This window comes from Clytia hemisphaerica, unplaced genomic scaffold, assembly GCF_902728285.1.
Source record: "Clytia hemisphaerica strain Z4C2 unplaced genomic scaffold, Clytia hemisphaerica genome assembly, whole genome shotgun sequence".
In the NCBI taxonomy this organism is placed as follows: Eukaryota; Metazoa; Cnidaria; class Hydrozoa; order Leptothecata; family Clytiidae; genus Clytia; species Clytia hemisphaerica.
Genome location: NW_027103855.1, coordinates 767,306 through 786,175, shown reverse-complemented (window position 1 = coordinate 786,175; position 18,870 = coordinate 767,306). Strand labels below are relative to the sequence as shown.

At 35.6% G+C, this 18,870-nt stretch overlaps 2 protein-coding genes across 2 annotated transcripts; one reads left to right on the top strand and one right to left on the bottom strand.

Moving 5' to 3' along the window:
- Positions 1 to 1,116: 1,116 nt before the first annotated feature.
- LOC136808210 (uncharacterized) lies at positions 1,117 to 4,471 on the top strand. Its single transcript, XM_067064746.1, has 4 exons — positions 1,117 to 1,243; positions 2,173 to 2,270; positions 3,306 to 3,574; positions 4,256 to 4,471. Exons 1-4 carry the CDS (start codon positions 1,192 to 1,194, stop codon positions 4,401 to 4,403), a joined length of 567 nt encoding a protein of 188 aa, XP_066920847.1. The 5' UTR covers positions 1,117 to 1,191; the 3' UTR covers positions 4,404 to 4,471.
- A 4,687-nt stretch (positions 4,472 to 9,158) lies between these two features.
- Positions 9,159 to 9,962, bottom strand: LOC136808157 (uncharacterized). The gene has a single exon (XM_067064698.1). It carries the CDS (start codon positions 9,960 to 9,962, stop codon positions 9,159 to 9,161), a length of 804 nt encoding a protein of 267 aa, XP_066920799.1.
- Positions 9,963 to 18,870: the final 8,908 nt, after the last annotated feature.

The window sequence follows — 18,870 nt, the reverse complement described above, 5'->3', positions numbered from 1 at the left end:
AGTTGAAAAATCTCTAAAGTATGTGTCAACGAGGTCTGTCCCTTCGGCTCAAAATTGTGACTCTGGAGTTCGCAGTCCTGACCCTAACTGGTAATGACCAAATACCCCCTGAGAAATGCCGACAAAGAACGAGAGAAAACGACAATTAAGAACGACATATTTAGCTACGCCAAATCCCAACCTTGTTAGCGAGTACCACCCTAACGTATTCATTACTCTTTGTACTTTCACTTTGTACTATTGTACCCTATTCATACTAGGCTTTTAGAGGTGGTTCAAAACTAGGGGGCTTTTCCTGTACCACCCCTTAACTTTTAATCTAGTCGGTCTTTTTGAATGAAATTTGGCACACATGATCCTTATCATATAAGGTAACTTTTGAAAAATAATTTTTTGATGACGTCACTCATCATGCCCAAAGTGAACAAAAACCGAAAATTTCCTTTGTTCTTATAAATAGCTATTCTAACAAAAGCTTTAGAAACAGGTTCCTATTAACATCAGTTTCAAAACTAACGGTTTAAAAAGCGATAAATTACGCATGCGCATTATGTGGGCTGGGATTGGAGCATCAACTATATGAATACACGAGTCCAAAAATATAACAATTATAATGATAAAAAAAGTCTCAGACCAAAATATTTGAGTTTGTGTAGATGTTTTTTGTGATCTAAAAAATACATGACTCGATCAGAAGATACCGAAATCATTCCATAATTTGATTGACGTATTCACGTCAAAATTATCTAATCCTATTAATCATATTCCTAATATTGCTCAATGCCAGTTGAAACAGTTTTGTCATATATGCGCTATGATAATATTATGCTTGTTGACTGCTGAAGGTAGCGATTTACCGAGACGAACCAATCAACAAAACAATATAAAAGCTGTGATGATTGATAGGTAAGTATAAATAGAGATAGAGTCTCGTAAGCGAAAATCACTATCATTTCCTAGTATTGCTCAATGTCAATCGAAACAGTTTTGTCATATATGTGCTGATAATATTATGCTTGCTGATTGCTGAAGGTAGCGATTTACCGAGACGGACCAATCAACGAAACGATATAAAAGCTGTGATGATTGATATGTAAGTATAAATAGAGATAGAAAGTCTCGTAAGCGAAAATCATAATTATTTCGATTACGAGGAACTGAGTGACAAGACAACATTAATTTTGAGCAACAATGGTTTTCAAGATTATTTTACTGTGTGCTGTAATAGGTTTTTCTTTCCAAGGTAAATTGTATTGTGTTTTTGACTGCAAACGTGGTGTATATCAGCTGGCTCAAATTTATTGGGAACTTGGTACCTCAGGAAAATGGGAGTTTTAATCTAAATTTCAAAGAATTTTAAAGAGATATTGTGCTGTGAAATGGAATTTAATTACACGACGATGGAGGCTTTTTTAGAAATAAATTTGAGAAAAGCGTGAAAAAAAGAACAAACTATATAAGAACATTAGGCTTCGACATGGCTGTAAAATGTTAAGAAAAAGTTGAGAACATTTTGAGTCTTTGCGGACTCTAAAAGACACAATTTCTTAGAAAACCCAATAAAAATACTCATCATAAAAGGGTGAGATTAAGAACATTTTAAGAAACTGTTTAGGCTCAAAACTCAAAAAGTTACTTAATTAAGAAACTAAGAAAGTCCGAGGACTTCAAAAAATTAGTTGATGATCTTATAAAAAAATACGTGTAGTACCTGAAAAGGCCACGGGCTCTGCCGAAAATCTTTTGATAAGTGAGGTAAGGGTAAGGGTACCAGGTTTGCGAGGTGACGGGTATGTCCAAGCAAAAATTCAGAAATCGGCCCTTTGAGAAAAGACTGAATTTCAAAGTTTTTGTGACTCTTTGATGGACTATTTTTACAATTTTTAGCTCAAAATTACCTGATTTAATGACTTTTTAAGGGTGTCGTCGATGTTTGATATTATGTAATTTTTGGACCTATTCAGAGGTTCAATTGCTAAATTTTCGTTTTTGTACCCCTTTGATGGACTTTCGAGCACGTACCAAGTATACCCACTTTTCCAAGTATCTCTCGGGAAATTTTTTTTAAGCCGGTGTGTTTTTAGCCGTTCTAATCTTAGCCATTCGATTAAGTTATTTGTAACGCCAACATGTTTTCTACAACATGGCTTATTGTAATCCATTTCTTTATAGCACAAACACTGCGCGAGTTGAAATTCGTTGGAGGTTCAGTCGGAACAACATCCGTTTACAGCCTACCAAGTTGGAAAGCTGAAAATGCCTTTCTGCAGGTTTGTGATTAAAACCTTAATTGTCAACTACACGTTTTTTTTTATTAGAACACCTTAAATTTGGCTGAGCCTGGATGTGCTTATTTTTTAGCAATTTTCAGCCTAGAATGTTCTTAAATGCGTTCTTAATTTTTCAGACTACTCTAAATCGACAATATGATACAAAATAAAGAGCACTCAAATTTGGCAAAATTTGGACAATATTTGACTCTCGACTTTTGAAGATCCACCCCTAAATTCGGTAGAAAACTGCTTAAAAAGAGGAAAAAATTGTAGTTTCTTGTCATTTTTTTCCAAACTGAGGCTGGGCATGTTCTTAAGATGTTCTTAATTTTTCGACGAATTTCAGCCTATATGTTCTTATAAACTAGGTTCTAATAAAAAAAAAAACGTGTAGGTTTAATTCCCACCTAACTTCTTTGTATAGATCAAACTCCTACATCCCTTTAAAGTAGCTCTGAAACGAATAGGAAATTTATATATTTATATATTCTTCTGACTTTTATAAAATACAACACGACACTCTGCTTTGACGTGATGATCTGATAAGCTTTTTCAGCAAAAAAACATTACATCTAACACTGCCTCTTGATTCTTTTGATTGGAAACAAAAGCGCAAGCAACTGGTTTCTAAAGTAATTTTTGGTGTTTTGATATAATTTTGCTTTATTTCTAATATTTCTTTTTTTATCCAAAATCTAGATGATAATCATAGAGAGTACGTCAAAACTGAGCAGATCTTCTTACTGAGCCACATCTTTTAAAGCGAATACGTTTCGTGCGTAGTGTAATCACGATCTGTTTGGAGATTACCTCAAACCTAAACCCATTCGCTTTGAGCCTGCATACATTTTTGTTTTGCTTTTAACCTTCAATTCAATTATATAGCGTGTGGAAAAGATAAATCAGGGCATTATTTTCTTTAATATCAATAATTTAAAAAGCGAAAATGAAAATAAAACTCGAAGAAACAAAAGGAGAAAATGAATTTTTATAACTGTGACTCAAAATTCATATTTTCAACTCTTTTTTTAGGGTAGCGACCAAGTATGGCACAGTGGAAGAAATGCCCAAGGCACTGGCAACCTTGATTACGCTTTTCCTCACTTGATCTGGTACAAATTCCGACAAGCTTTTATTCCAGCACGTTTGTCTTTTAAGTCAAGACCTACATCGAATTCTGGATGTGGGTCACATGGTTGTGCTGCAACAAAGTATCAATTTATTGGTACCAACGACCCTAAATGTGATCAATATTCCAAATGGACTGTTGTATGTGAAGACCTTTCTGGCGATGGAATAAGGTACTGAACGGTTACTGTACATGTTTTTTTTATAAGCAAGTGTCTGTCCCTTTATCAGGCTCGCATTATGCTGCTAAGCATTCTATTGTTCTCAAAACAATAGAGCCATTGTTTAGATACTAAAAACTGAGCCTGTATATGCTTAAAAACGTTATGCTTATAAAATAAAAAACATGTATATGAAATGCCTCCATACTTAAAGGCCTTAGGATCAGATTCGAAAATCAAAAATATTTTAAAAATCTTACAAATATAATCTGAGAGGTTCCAGGCCGTTTGTTCACTTATTTAATAGGTTCATTGCCAACCAGTTAGGCTATCTGAAAGAAAGAATAAAGTAATGATAATTTGGGATTTTTCCATAGGCGTAGCGAGATACCCTGCAAAATTTATGGATGAGAGCGGTTTTTACGACACTGTAATTATTGTCTTTGTTTTATAAGATAATGAATATGTCATAAACGTCTGCACTTCTTAATAAATCTTCCAGAGTATATCTCGCTTTGCTTTTGTTTTCATATACATATTGCAGCTAATTTCAATGTACGTAGGATAAAAAAATGCGGCCAAGAACATATTCTTGGTATGATAATATTTTTAACTTTTGGAATTGTTTTTGTATTTGATTTCTCTTGACAAATTCGTGTTAAAAATTCTTATTTATCCTTTTCCATTGTTCAGCAATATCAACAGTTCACCAAAATATTGTACAGTTGATGAAAGCATGCGTGAATCATTCAGTTGTTTGGGAATCAGTGTTTTGGACAGCGCATATACTGGTGCAAGTGAAGTCTCCATCAATGGGATCCGAATGTGGGCTAGAGACTAGAATCAATCTGTAATAATATTTTCATACAATGTTTATTTGAAAATATGAAAAAAACTTTTCGTTTCTTAGTTTAAATTTGTCTATCATTAATTTTCAGCAGATACAAATCATGAGCACGTCCAATAACTTTCGCATCTGAATTTTTTTTTTGTTATTGTGCACCTTGAAACTATATATAAGTGTTCCACTTTTTCAGGACACACTTATATATTTTCTTTTGGACGGTAAGCGCTTCGAAAACTTCCCCAAGGTATCACTGTAAGGCGTTAAGGGCTTTACTATAAATTATTATTTATTTCAGTTTGTATTTCATGTATAATTCATCTCTTTCTATCTCTTAATAAAGAACAAAATTTTGAATCTAAAGACAATGTAATATTGAGTTCATTTTCCAAAGAAGCTTTTACTGTTTTTTCCCATTGAAACGCTCAATTAAGATGGACAGGGGAGAGTGACAAGTCCCCATCGGAAATCGGACCAAAATCCATTTTTTATCCTGGTTGACCCCATTTTTTATTTTTTAAATAAAGAATTGGTTAAAACCTAATTATTTACTCATGTTTCCCGAATAGACAGATAGACAGGGGGAGGGGGTCCAAATAAGCAGAGGGTAGGAAAATTTTCTAAATTCTGATAAGGGGGTGATGGAATAAGATTGGGGGGGGGTAATCTGAAGACAGATTTTTTTTTAATAACTGATATCAATTTCAATAACAAAAAAGAAACTTTAACAAATGAACATGTAGAATAAGAACCAATACCATTACAAAAAGGAAAATTTTAACAAGTTTGAGGCATCAACGTTGTGTGCTAGTTGGGTAGATACCTTCAATTTTTCTTGATTGCTTTACCTTTATTATTACTCATAGAAGAATTTTTTTACATTTCCTTCTTCTTTTCCTTAAGCCAAGTCAATAAATTAGCCTCCGTCTCGGAAGAGGACTGGGCCCGAATTTGCGGACGTTTTCACAGTTTCACTTTCGTTTTCGGCTATACGACAGCGTTTTCAAGCAGAAAGCAGAGGAAATCTGTGAAATTATGGCAGGAAATGCTAACCTATTTTCACAGTGTTTCTCAAGATTGGAGCAAGATTATTGTTCTAGAAAGTTCATAAAGGCCTTATAGTTTCAGATTAGTATAATTTCATCAGAAGAAACATTTACACCAAAGCTCCTTATTGATATGTGAAGGCTACCAAAAATAGCGGGATGAGCTGGAGTTTTTACAAGATACCTCACTAATTGGTCATTTGAAGTGATAGAGATGACGCGTTCTTTAGAAAAAGTAATAAGATTCTTTTATTACATCTTAACGACCAACCAAATCAAATAAGAGCTTGTAAAAACTCCAGCTTGTCCCAAAATAGCAATGTCCTCCATCAGAACAACTTTAACATAAGGGACAAGGACAGTCAAGAAGTCTACTTTGTTGAAAATTTGCACAAAATACTTAGAGAAAATGGTACTATGGAAGCCCATTCTATACTCCTAAATGATAGTTGAAAGATCAGCAGTTGAGAGGGTTGATTAAAAAAGAACTCCAAGCACACAATAAAGTATACATGTATATTTGTCCAGAAAAAACTGGCATGTTGTTTGCTTTGTTTTGGTGTTTAAAAATATGTATTTATCAGTCCTAAGAAAATATAAATTCAAATATAATGAGGGTAATGAGTCTGGTTAAATGTTACTTTATTTACAAGAAAGGATTACTGAAAAAATACTACTGTATGTACTACTGATGAACTAAACTCAAAAACTAAAACTTTACCATAAATTTACATTACGACAATTTAAAAATCTATCTTTAATAGCAACAAAGAAAAAAACATGGCTCAAAGTTTTAAAAAGAGAGCTAGTCAGAGCTTCAATTCAGTAGGTATAGAGGGGGCCCCCCCAGCGGTTTGCGTGAATGCGTGAATGGGCTTTTTTGGTTGCGTGAATGCGTGAAAATCGAAAAAAAATTGCGTGAATGCGTGAATTGAAAGAACTTGCGTGAACGTGAAAATCCATATTTCTATTGCGTGAATGCGTGAATCTGCCCTGTTTTTTTGCGTGAACGCGTGAATTTTTCCTTTTCACAGTTTTTAGAAAACCCCAAGGTGCACACCTATCCCAAATTCAAGGGATGCCAGGTGAAGGTGCACAAAAAAGTAAGCAACTTTCAAATTCTCAATTTTATAAAACGACTCATGATTTAGATGCGCTTTCTAGCAATCTAGACACCTTAAATTTCCAATTTTTTTCGCTCGGGCCAAACATGTATTGGCCTTCGAATCTTAAATATATCTAACTTGCCCCCTTGAAAGTGTTTGTTTAAGATAAAACCATGGTTATGGATGGTGAGTGATCCAGGGCCAGGGCCAGAGCCACTGGGGGCAGGAGGCGGCCATGACTTCACCACGTTTTTGCAAATAAAAAGAAACTTATTTCAAAGAAATCTTTACCCATGATGTAGACTTTCGATAACCTGATTTCTTGGCAAAATTAGTCTGAAATGGAGTCGTATTTAAGAACATCAGAGGGTTAAAATATAAATTTTCTCCTGTCAGCGCAAAACATGGTTGCGCCTCCTCAGTCACTATGTTTTCGGCCCCTACACGTAGGATATTAATTGGCGAGCCCTGATTAAAACCTTTTCTTTTTTTTAATTTTTTTGATCGCCTCGCTCGCAACAAATGTTCATTCTTTTACCTAATTTTACAAGCTATCAAGCGATCGTACCTTGCCTCTAACGAATTTAGACTATATTCTTTTTCAATGAGAGCATTTTTAGCCAAACGCGAGTGACAGAAATGCAAAAATTTCCTCTCTGCGTAAACAATGGTTGCGCCTCCTTACCCCTGAGCTAAGCATCATGGTGTCATACTCGAGTTTGTTTGACCTATTTTTGATAATGTTTAAGCTATTTTTTGTACAAAAATTCGCCTGCGGCGCATATCTTTTCACCTACTATCGCGATACGTTAACTGCAGAAGCTTCACCTTCTCCAAACGATCGTGACAAGCTTCTAACTTGTCACGATCGTTTGGAGAAGGTGAAGCTTCATATATTTTGCGTGATGGCATGTGATTAAAGTTGCAAAATTACGTAACGCTTTCTATTTGGGGGCTTCTTATGACGACGAAAAAATCACTACTGAGTTAAGTTTTTCTCAAGTGCATGACCATATCCGGTCGAGTAATATCTCAAGTACAGCCTTGTCATACTTTTTTATGCAAATCGAACGTTTTACTCCATAATGGCGGAAATTACGTAAATTACGTAACTTAGCGAAATGTGTAAGACCTCTATTTTTGACGTTTTCCCTGATTTTTTCCGAAAATTTCCCCGATTTCCCAAAAAATTGGGTTTGCGTGAATTCCGAGAAAAACTTGCGTGAATGCGTGAATTTCGAAAAAAATTTGCGTGAATGCGTGAAATTTGGGTCCGCTGGGGGGGCCTCATAGAGCTTTCAAAATGTGGAAACAGACACTGCATTGGTTACTACAAGACATACTATCCACACGGTTTTTTCGATTTATGAAAAAAATAAAGTATTTATCAAAAAAAGGTTCTCTTTTTTTTTGGTAATCAATTCCAACAAACAACAATCAATATAACAGTTTTTTGAAAACCATCCCACAGTGTAAACATTATCAACCAACTAAACCCACACCGCCAAAATTGTAAAAATAAGTCAATATAATTTCTATCAACAATTTCTCGTAAAATGTTTTTTTTTCCAACATTCTGATACCAATCATGGCTGGAGGCATCATTTGTGGAGTGACTGTGTGGCATTTCATTGCCATACCAAACATCAACCAAACAAAACTGACGCCAAGCCAAATCTGTCGATTAAAAATTTCCATGAAAATTATAATTGAAACTTATCTCGTAAAATGCTTTTTTCGACATTCTGGAGGTGTTCAAAGTTAGAGGTATCATATGTAGAGCCAAGAAATACATGAAAAGTCATTTCCTATCCCATTTGCCATGAGATATATGAGTCAACAAATCAAACAAAAACCAACAAATCATGTCTCTTCACTTTCATGTCACATCGTGTTTATATGGGGTATCAGAAAGCCAATCCACAAGAAGAGCCATCTTCCTTTATTATGGAGTGTTCCAAAACTATTGGTAGGTGGTTTGGAAGTAAAGAAACTCACACAGTTTGTTTTATTTTGAAGATTTAACTTGAAAACAAACTGCATCTTTCCAGCAGAAACTCTTGTTCCAACCTGCTACATAACATTGGTCAGTCGGGTCTGCTACTAACATGTAATAGTTTTATTATAGCTGAGATTGAGAATCCGTAGGCAGAACTTGTAACATGTATTATGTGTATTATTATGTCAGTCGACTTGAATAGAAGAAGAAGAAGAATGGTCCATCCTAATCACGAGGAACTGGCCTAAAAATATATAATAAATATAATCCTAGGAAATCACTACGCTAAGGACAATAAAAAGTCACTAAATTAAATTCAGATGTGAAAACATTAAGAAGAAAAATCTAGCATTTTGAAATATACTACACATTTATCAATTTTCTCCAATTACCACGATCATTAATCAAATCAAACCAAATAGATTTCTCAATATCAAACCACTTCAAGGCTTTATAAACACTTCTACCATAAGTGAACTCAGGCGAACCAACCAAACGAGCATTACATACCCAACATGATAATAACTTTCTCGGTAATCTATCAAACGACATACGCGATACATGACCCAACCAGGATAATTGACGATTGAAGATATAAAATTCAATTGGTTGGATATTCAACCTTGTCAACAACGATTCCGTACTTATTCGGTACAGAAAGACAGACATGGGAACGATTTATACGACACATTGAACGCATACATGCATGGTGAAAGTTACGCAGAAGACGAAGTAGGTGCTCAGTGAGGGACCACGACTCAGCGCCATAAAGCAATATCGGTAGAATGAGACATATGTAAACTAGACTTTTAGCCTCATCAGAAATGACACGAGAGGAAAATATTGACGTTCGTAGGGCTCCGAAAGCATTGCTAGCCTTTTTGATACGATTGGTAATATCAACATAATCCTTACAGTCCCTTGATATAAAGCAACCAAGGTAGCAAAACTTGTCATCGATGGGGAAGTAAGTGTGCGCACAGAGGTTTATGGGCGAGAGATCGATTCCATCATAAGATTCAGGATCAGAATACGATTTCGGTGGTTTCGAAACAAAAAGGATTTCCGTCTTTGAAGGTTTATCCGGAGTACGAATATCACCAACATGGACTCCCATCCCAAATTTCAAGAAGTGAGTGATCAACAGCGGAGAGTAAGTTTCTGTATCCGATCTACTTTCAAAAAGCACAGCAGTATCGTCTGCATATTCAGAGTCGTCTACGGAAAAATCAGATCCTTTGGTGTTGTATCTCCGTCCTGTTAGCGTGAAATCTTCCTTGGTGCGGTACATGCATAGCGGTCGATCGTGCATTTTCCGCCATGTTTGCATTATTGCGGCATTGTAGATGACAAATAACACGGGCCCGAGGATGTCACCTTGTTTAACTCCGATTGTGCAGGGCATAGTGTTATCAACCGAATCAACTTGAAAATTTACGTTGAAATTTACGTGTAGAACTTTCAAAATAGAAATAAGTTTGTCTGACAAGCCGAACTTTTGTAGGACTTGCCAAAGCAATGATCTGGGCACCCTGTCAAATGCCTTGACAAGGTCAAGAAAGAGTACCCATGTTTCTAAATTGTGTTCTCTGCGTTTTTAAGAGCAAGTTTGATCGCGAATACAGCATCCATGCAACCTCTACCTTGACGGAAACCACATTGTGCCTCATGATCAAGATTTTCAACGAAAGGTTGGAGTCTGAGTCGACTTGAATCATGATGCATTACTCACATTTCACTGGATGCATTTTCGCTGTGACATTATCCGCAAAATTTTCTGACCGCGTTCTGAGACGGAGGCGAATGAGGTTTAGTCGGCTTAAGATATATTATTTCCTATTTCTTCATTAATGTTTGTACTTAAGAACAACTTGTTGGCTATTTTTTTCTTTTAGACGAGGGCAATAACCCTATCTATTTTGAGTCAGTGATATCTCAATTGCTTAGTCTTATTTATTTTTAAACTCTTTAAACACCCCTTCTCACAGACCCACTGGGACCCCATCCCAATGGAAAAATTGGCCAAAATATCGTCCCCAGTGGGAAATTATACTTTTACACTCGTTTTCGCTGAAAGCAGTAAAATGATCCGATAAAGAAACTCCCACTGCAAAATATTGCGCCATTTTTTTCCATCCCCACTAAATTTTCCGGCTCGACAACAATGGAATTCAAATCCCCATCGAGTTTTAGTTCGTTATTTTTACTGTCCAACTGGCTGAAAAAATCCTATCTGGCCTGTGAGAAAGGGGTGTCTTTATCTAAACACATATGATATGTGATCTGTCCCACATCCAACGATATTATATATGATATTTGGAGATTTCAAAGCCTCTGACATTAAGTCATAAGTAGTTAGAGCCCCCTATTAATTAGGGATGACGTTTTCCGCAAAACTAATGAACCGAGGGGGGGGGGGTTGTGAAGGGTACGATATTCCCATATTCTTAATCCATTGTTTTAAAGTCAAAAAAAATCAGCGAGAATGGAAAAATAGAGCAATATTTTGCAGTTAAGATTTATTAAGTATTTGATTGTTTTGAGCGGGGACAAAAGTTGGAGTATAATATATCACTGGGACGATATTTTGGCGCAAATCTTTCCATAGTGGGAAGGAGCCCAGTGGGTCTGTGGAAGGGGTAGAACGCCATTAATCTATCTGGCAGAAATTTATAATTAAGAATCTTATCGAATAGTACAATTATTTCTGTTGAATTTAACTTTGAGGAAAATAATCAATTTTCCTTATTTTTGGTTAGCAATTTTGCCCCTGAGATATTAGACCATAAAATCGCTGATCTTACTTAATGAAATTGAATCATTATCATACAAGTCTTGCGTAGCTATACCTTTTTATATACATACAAAAATCCAAAAACTGTCTCGAAGATACTCAAATCCAGAGATTGACAAGGCTGAAAATTGTTGAAGGATGCTTTATAACATCCTTAGCAAAATTTTTAGAAATTCCAAAAAAAATCGCAAAAAACAGCCCAAAATCGGAAAAATGTAGGCTCAGGTTAATGCTTAGCATACGAATAGAAGCTTGCCATATCTTAGCCTAGATATGCTTATAGGTTCAATGCCTAAAAAAATATATATACATGTTTATTTTTTAAGAACAAACTATAAAGAACATAAGGCTTCGATGCGGGTCAAAATGTTAAGAACAAGTTGAGAACATGTTAAGGCTTTGTGAACTCTAAAACACCCGTTTTCTTAGGAAAATGGACAAAAATGCTAATAAAATTGTTAAAATGAGAACATTTTAAAGAACATTTTTAGGCGTAAAACTAAAAAAGTTAAGAACATCCGAAGCCATCCGAAGGCTTTAAAATTTTGGATATTGTTATAAAGCATATTAAGGCCGACATATGGTGAGTGAACATCGTTAACAAAATCAACCATATATCTTTGTTTTCTTCGCATTATAATGAGAATTCTTCACCAATATCCCACAACACAGCATGTTAACCAGCAGCTTCCAACAGCATGCTGTTGAATTTTCAAAATTCAAAACATCTTTCTGTATAATTCAAATATATTGTAAAGAAGGAAATATAACCCGGATTCATTTGCCAAAATTATTCTTTGTTTTAGAGGAGAGTAGAGAACTTTCAACAATGAGGTTCCAGCAATGGCAAATCTATTTCACTGTGTTGCAACTTTACCATTTGGTATATTGCCAAGAGAAAGAAGTTGTTCAATCAGGACAACCAACACATTTCCATATGGAGGATCGAGGACCTGAAATACAAGTCACTGCAGATTCCGATGGAGTCAAAATCAATGCAAAACCTGCTGGATTGAATGTTGTTGCCAAACCTGGTCATATACCAGCTACCATACCCCACGAGCATATTATATCTACTTTGGTAGGGCATGTGCATCCCTACAATATGCTTGAAACACCTCACTACCATCCACAACTCGTCCACTACGCACCAGAACCAATGGCTTTCCAAGCACCAATCAACGGACTTGCTTACTACGGCGGTGATACACGCTCTCACATACTCTCACCAGCGTATCTACCAGCTTTGGATTACAGCGATTATCATACTGGTTTGAGTGATTTTTTAGTAAATCAACATATACCGCATCATCACCATAGCTTTACAGCGCATCACGGTCATTTTAATCATCACCGCAACCACCATGTTAACGGCCACTATGGTATAGGAATACACAAACCTTACGATCCCTGGCCTACTTATCATGGACCATTTGGCCACGGATACCATCATCACCATCATCACTGGCCGCACCATGTTTACAATGTCTATCATAATCATTTCAACCCATATTATGATGATGAAGTTGCTGCTGAATATTACAAAAGATCCAAAGTCAATAACGAGAAGATTCAAACTACTGAAAAAAAACCAGGAAGATTTCGAAACTAGGAACTCTTATCAAGAGCAAAGCTTACCGATCAAGATAAACTATAGAATTGAGCAAACGTTAATATATATCACAAACGTACTAACTGATTCGGTTCGGTGGCTATGATTCTATGAAAAAACTATTTACAGAAAGTTACCCTGAGTCAATTAGCTGGAAACAGATCCGGCTTTAGGAACTTCTGGTCTGGTGATATGGAGTAAAAATGGTTGAAATGTTTGTAGTGCCAATTGCAACTCAATGGCAGGATAATGTTTACTAGGGAGGAAGACAGAACGAAATCGAACAAAACTAGCTTTATTAAGCAGATATTCGACAAGAAAAATCAGATATCGAAAAATGTTCAGTGTAGCTTGATGATATTCGATGAAGCGAAACTGATCCGGAATATCATCAAGCGAGACTGAATATTTCCGATATCCGATTTTTTCGCGTTGAATATATGGTTTATCGTTCACTCAAAAGCAGAAAATATTCACCCTTTTAAATTTTCTCAGTCTCTTTCTCATTCTTTGGAAATGAAAGCTTATTTTTCTAGCAATCTTTAATCATTTGTTTAGTTGTTTTTTTACTCTAATTGCTATTGTAATTCTAATTCATGATATTCATGACGTAATGTTTTGTACGGAAACGCCCCGGTTTTTGCCAGTAGTGGCAAATTTAAACAACTTTTTTCTCGTTTAAAATTTGCCACTACTGGTGAAAACCGGAGTGTTTCTGTACAAAACATTACGTCATGAATATCATGAATTTTATTATATTATATCTTTCAGAAAAGAATCGTTCAATACTGACGCCCTTAACCAAGGAATTAAAAGTTTTGTTAACTTTTGCCATAAATTAATTGATTAATTTAGTGATTGTTGCAATTTGAAACTTACTTTATAGAGATTTTCAAAGAGGAATTGAAAATATTTGAAATTGAAGAAGAAGATACAAAAGATTATTAAAATAGCCGATGCGTGAAAAATAGATTTGGAACACATCTTCTGAATATTTCGGCAATTTGAAAAAAAAAAGAAAATTAAAAAGTAACTAATTCTCACCTAAATTTGTTTACTAATGATTCAAAAATAAGAATATTATAAGAAAAGAAGAGAGATATGGGATTTGTTTTAAAAACAAGGCAAAAAATATTATGGATGTTTGTAATTTTAAATCTAAGCAACCATTTGGTACATTGCCAAGAGAAAGAAGTTGTTCAATCAGGACAACCAACGCATTTCCATATGGAGGATCGAGGACCTGAAATACAAGTCACTGCAGATGCTGAAGGAGTCAAAATCAATGCAAAACCTGCTGGATTGAATGTTGTTGCCAAACCTGGTCATATACCAGCTACCATACCAGAAGCAAGTCGCGTCAGCACTTTGGGAGATTTAGGATATGCTGGAGCTGCTGGTGCGCATGGAAATCTTGGTAGAATCTTATCTCCAGCGAATGTGAATCCAGCTGTGGTGAGATATGGCAATGAGCCTGCTCAGTATTTTGGAAATGGAATGGCGGGTGGAATGGCGTCTCGAGGATCGCCCGATGATTCGAATTACAATAACAACAACGGAGGTGCATTAAACCCGAATATGTATCCATTACCAAACCAATTCATGAATAACCCTGCACAAGCAAACACAGCTTTGGGAGGACAAGGAGGACAAGGAACAGAGGCAGTCAATAACGTTGCACCTGCAGGAAGCCCAGTTGTACCAGGTTTGAACTTAGGAAATGGAGCAGCTGGGTTACAAATCCCAGCTGACTTTGCTGATTATTTGCGATGGAAGTCTGGATACGAGGATGATGATTTCCATCCTCATCACCGTCATCATCACCATGTCAATAATTATTATTTCCCAAGACGACACCATCGCCGACATCATCATTACGATGACGACGATGATGATTACGATGATGATTACTATTAATGAGTGATGTTTGGTAAGACGTGATTGGTTAAAAGATGATTACGACGAAATTTGATCGGTTGTTTTGTATAACCAAAGTATCAATTATGTAAACTGAAAGGAAATTATTGATGGAATTCGATTTGATGCATGGTGAAATGTGACTTATTGAAGCATGATTCTGGTATATAGCTTTTTTTCATAAAGCATGATCAAAATAATACAAGAAATCATTCTATTGCTTTTTTTGAACAATTAAAATACTTCTCAGGGAAGAAATATAACTATGTAACTCTGACTCTCTTTTCCGGGGGAAGCAAAGGTAGTCAGACCTTCCAAAATTTTGCACAAGAAACTTTATAAAACATTATAGTGCACCTTATAGAGCCAGAAAATCGTACCCTTGACGTTCGTCCTCCGATGGTGGATTGGCGGTCACCCCCGCTGAAGCTCTTAATAGCGGGCTAATTTCGCATCGGAGAGGAATGATAGTCGACCTTTCATGTGCTGCATCCCTAATTACCGTATCACAGTTTGAATAAATATCGCCAACGCTATGGGTGGAAAGTCTTAGAAAAGTAATGGAGGAGGAATGGGCTTTTCCAGAAATAATTTGAATATGGGGGTGGAGGATATAACACTTTTTGGAAATTTGTCCCACGGACATTGTGACTTTTAACCCCCGGACAGCAGGTCTTATCCCCCGGACAAGCATTAGTTGACCCCCTGGATAATCAAAAACAGAGTAAACTTACCCCCTCCCCCCGGACAAGGTAAATTTTGTAGATTTTTCACTATCCCCGGCCACTATATATCCTCAACCCCCCATGTACGAACATTTTCTGGAAGAGTCCAATGATGAATGATGACATTCTTGTACCAATCAGTAGAGAGTTCTTTGAAAAGTATACAATGCTGTTATGAAGAAGCATCATCCAAGATGAAAAATATTTGTTACTCTACCGAAAACCATTGTTATAAGTGCTGTGAAATTAACTATTGGATGAAGAGTAAGATGAGTAGGATGATTTATGATTCATCATTTGGATAAAAAACCGTTATGGAAATTAAAACGTTGTCCAACGAGCCGCCCATGGTTCCGGTGGGAATTGATTTATGACGCGTGGGTAATCCTGGAAGATAAAATATCGTTGGATTTTAAAGATTTCAGAAGGAGAAGAAGAGTATTTGCGTTTGAAAATGAGATTCGATGAATTTGAATTAAAGCAGCTTGTTTTAGCGGTTGAGACGCTAAGACATATATGGAATGGAAACTTTGAATGTTTTTAAATGAAAGAAATTCGTAGGAAAAAAAGAAGTTCATTCTACTTTGAAGACTCGCGTGTCAAATATATTCAAAAATTTATAAACGGGGAGGTCCTAAGGTATGAGGGTTAAAATTATAACAAGCGTGGGGCGTTTATTAGGTACCAAAAGTTGACACCTTATTGTCCTGGACAGACATTCAATTCCTCGGATTTTCATAGCAAATATTTGAACTTCGTACCAGTAGCGTAGCCAAAGGGGGGGGGGGGGGGTGCAAAATTTGTGTAGAAGAGCATATTTTTATCTTTGTAAGAGGGGGAAAGGTAATGTTTTTAAGTGCATTCCTTCTAAACATAGAACATAATGATTGATGGTGACATTGATGAGATTTGCTAACAAAATAAACGAATCTTGAATTAATAATTTTTGATTCCACATAATTTTAAAATAACATTTGCGGCCAGGATACGATGAGTATGCAGTTTACTATTCAAACTAAATTTTAGCTAATCAGCTTGGATATATTTGCGTGCAAATTTATTGGATATAGTTGAATCTCCATAACTCTCCATAAATCTTCATAACAAAATTTGTTCGAGTTAAGGAAATCTTGATTCATGGAGTAAGATTTATAAGGTATTGTTAACTGAAGGAACCATAAAACTTGTTCGAGTTAAGTAGATAAGAGATTGATAGAGGCTCGAGTTAAAGAGACTCATCTTTATCCTAATTTGAGACCTGCGTAAAAGATGTGACTTTCCAAAAAAATTCATAATTCAAAAAGCCAAAAACAGACAAAAAATATGGTTGTTTTCATTTTCCTTTTTGGATATTTTAAGCCTGGTCAATAAACTTCCTTTCAATGGACTTATCTTTAATCTCAGAAATTCCTCTTCTTGATTAAAAAGATACCTTGATATATCTTAAAATAAACCTCTTTGATATAGTGAGGTATAAAATGTTTGCCATTCTGCGGTTTTAACACGCATACGTTCAATTTAAATAATCTTTTTCTTGAAAACGGAAAAGGATGAAATGACCGATAGAAAAACATTTTTGACATTTTATCAATCGTTACCGTCCGTCGTATGTGACGACACTAAAAAAAACACAATTTGGTTCCCATGACTCTCTTTGTAACAATGACGTCATTTTACTAGACTGGGTAATTATTTGGGTGGAACCACTATATTGCGGCCGTTAGGGGCGGAGAGAAGGAGATCCTCAATTCCACTGTAAAAAAAACTATATAAAAATCAAAATATTCCTAAAACATATAGCAAGAAAAGCATGTAATCTTTTAATGAACGATAATATGTTGTGAAAGTTTAGGAAAGAGGTTGCTAGCCATTGCAAATTGATTGCAAAAAAAAAGCAAGAATTTTTTTTTCTAAAATTGCGATAACAGGAACCTAGAGCGTTCTTGTAATTTGTAAATTTTGTTAAAAAAGCATCCTCTATTGAATGTTTCAGAATAAAATGTCCGTTTATAAAGAGAGTAGAAACAGTTATAAAAAAGTGGTGTACTCATAAAACCATATCATGAGATTTGAGGGGTCATCCTCTTATAATATCAATCTGATGTTATAAACATATAAGCGCTAAATTTTCAAGAAACAAAAAAGATTTAAGTCAACATATAAAAATACGGGGTTCTTTTTTAGTGACAAAGAAAAAAAGACAATTTTGAATGTATGAGATTGAACGGATTGCCAATTTGGGTAATTTTTTACAAAAATTGGTTTTTAGGAGAAAAAAAAATTGAACTTAAAAAAAAAACACTACGGTTTGGAATATAACTGAAATTATGTTTGGAATTTATTTGAAAACAGCGCTCTTAAAATTGACGTGGATATTTTGTTTAGTTTGGCACTTGATTGGAGAACCACTTTTGAATGACGTATGTACGTGTATGCCTATACACCCACAACAAGCTTTTTGTGACTCCGACTTCGGTAAGTTTCAAGTTTTGAACTTTTCTTCCTTTTTTTTGCTTCAGTTGGACAAAAACGTTGTGCTTATTAGAAAACTTTGCATGGAATCTTCAATATAAGAACACCCAAACCTTGTGGATTGTTCACAGTATCCAAAAACACAAATATAACTCTCCATCCGACAAACAGGAATAGTATCAGGACCTGCAGCCAATCTATTAGGGTTTGTTTTAGGTGTGATTGTTTATCAGATAGGCTTGGAATTAGGATCAGGTTTGGGGCTTGAAACAAGCACTCTTACGAGATTATCCCTATGGTCTGGTATGTAGTTTGTACAATATAAAAAGCCGTCAACAATTATATGTTGGTGTGAATTCGTGGCGTAGTTCTTAGAGCGTTGGCTTTCTGATCATCGGAACTTTGCATTTAGTGGGTTCGAATCCCACCGATGGCGATCTTAGAAAAGTTCACGAAGTTCCAGAAACCAGAAATCACAATCTTTCCTTACAATCTTGAACAATTTTAAAATTAATAGATATCCCGACGGACGGGGGGGGGACTCAATTCTTTGTCCACATATAGTTTTCAAAATGAGCCTCTCCCTGTTTAAATCTTCATCTTTCTTTAATTTTTTCGCTTTAGTAATTCGCGTCAAAGTGAAAAAGAAGCTAAACGAAACAAGATGGAATCAACTTCTTATTGAACGACAATCAAAATCGTTTGGGCAAACGAGACCAAAGTATGAAGTTCAAATACAAACGATATGGAAAGGTGAACCGTTAATCATCAAGGCTGCACAAAATGATCGAGA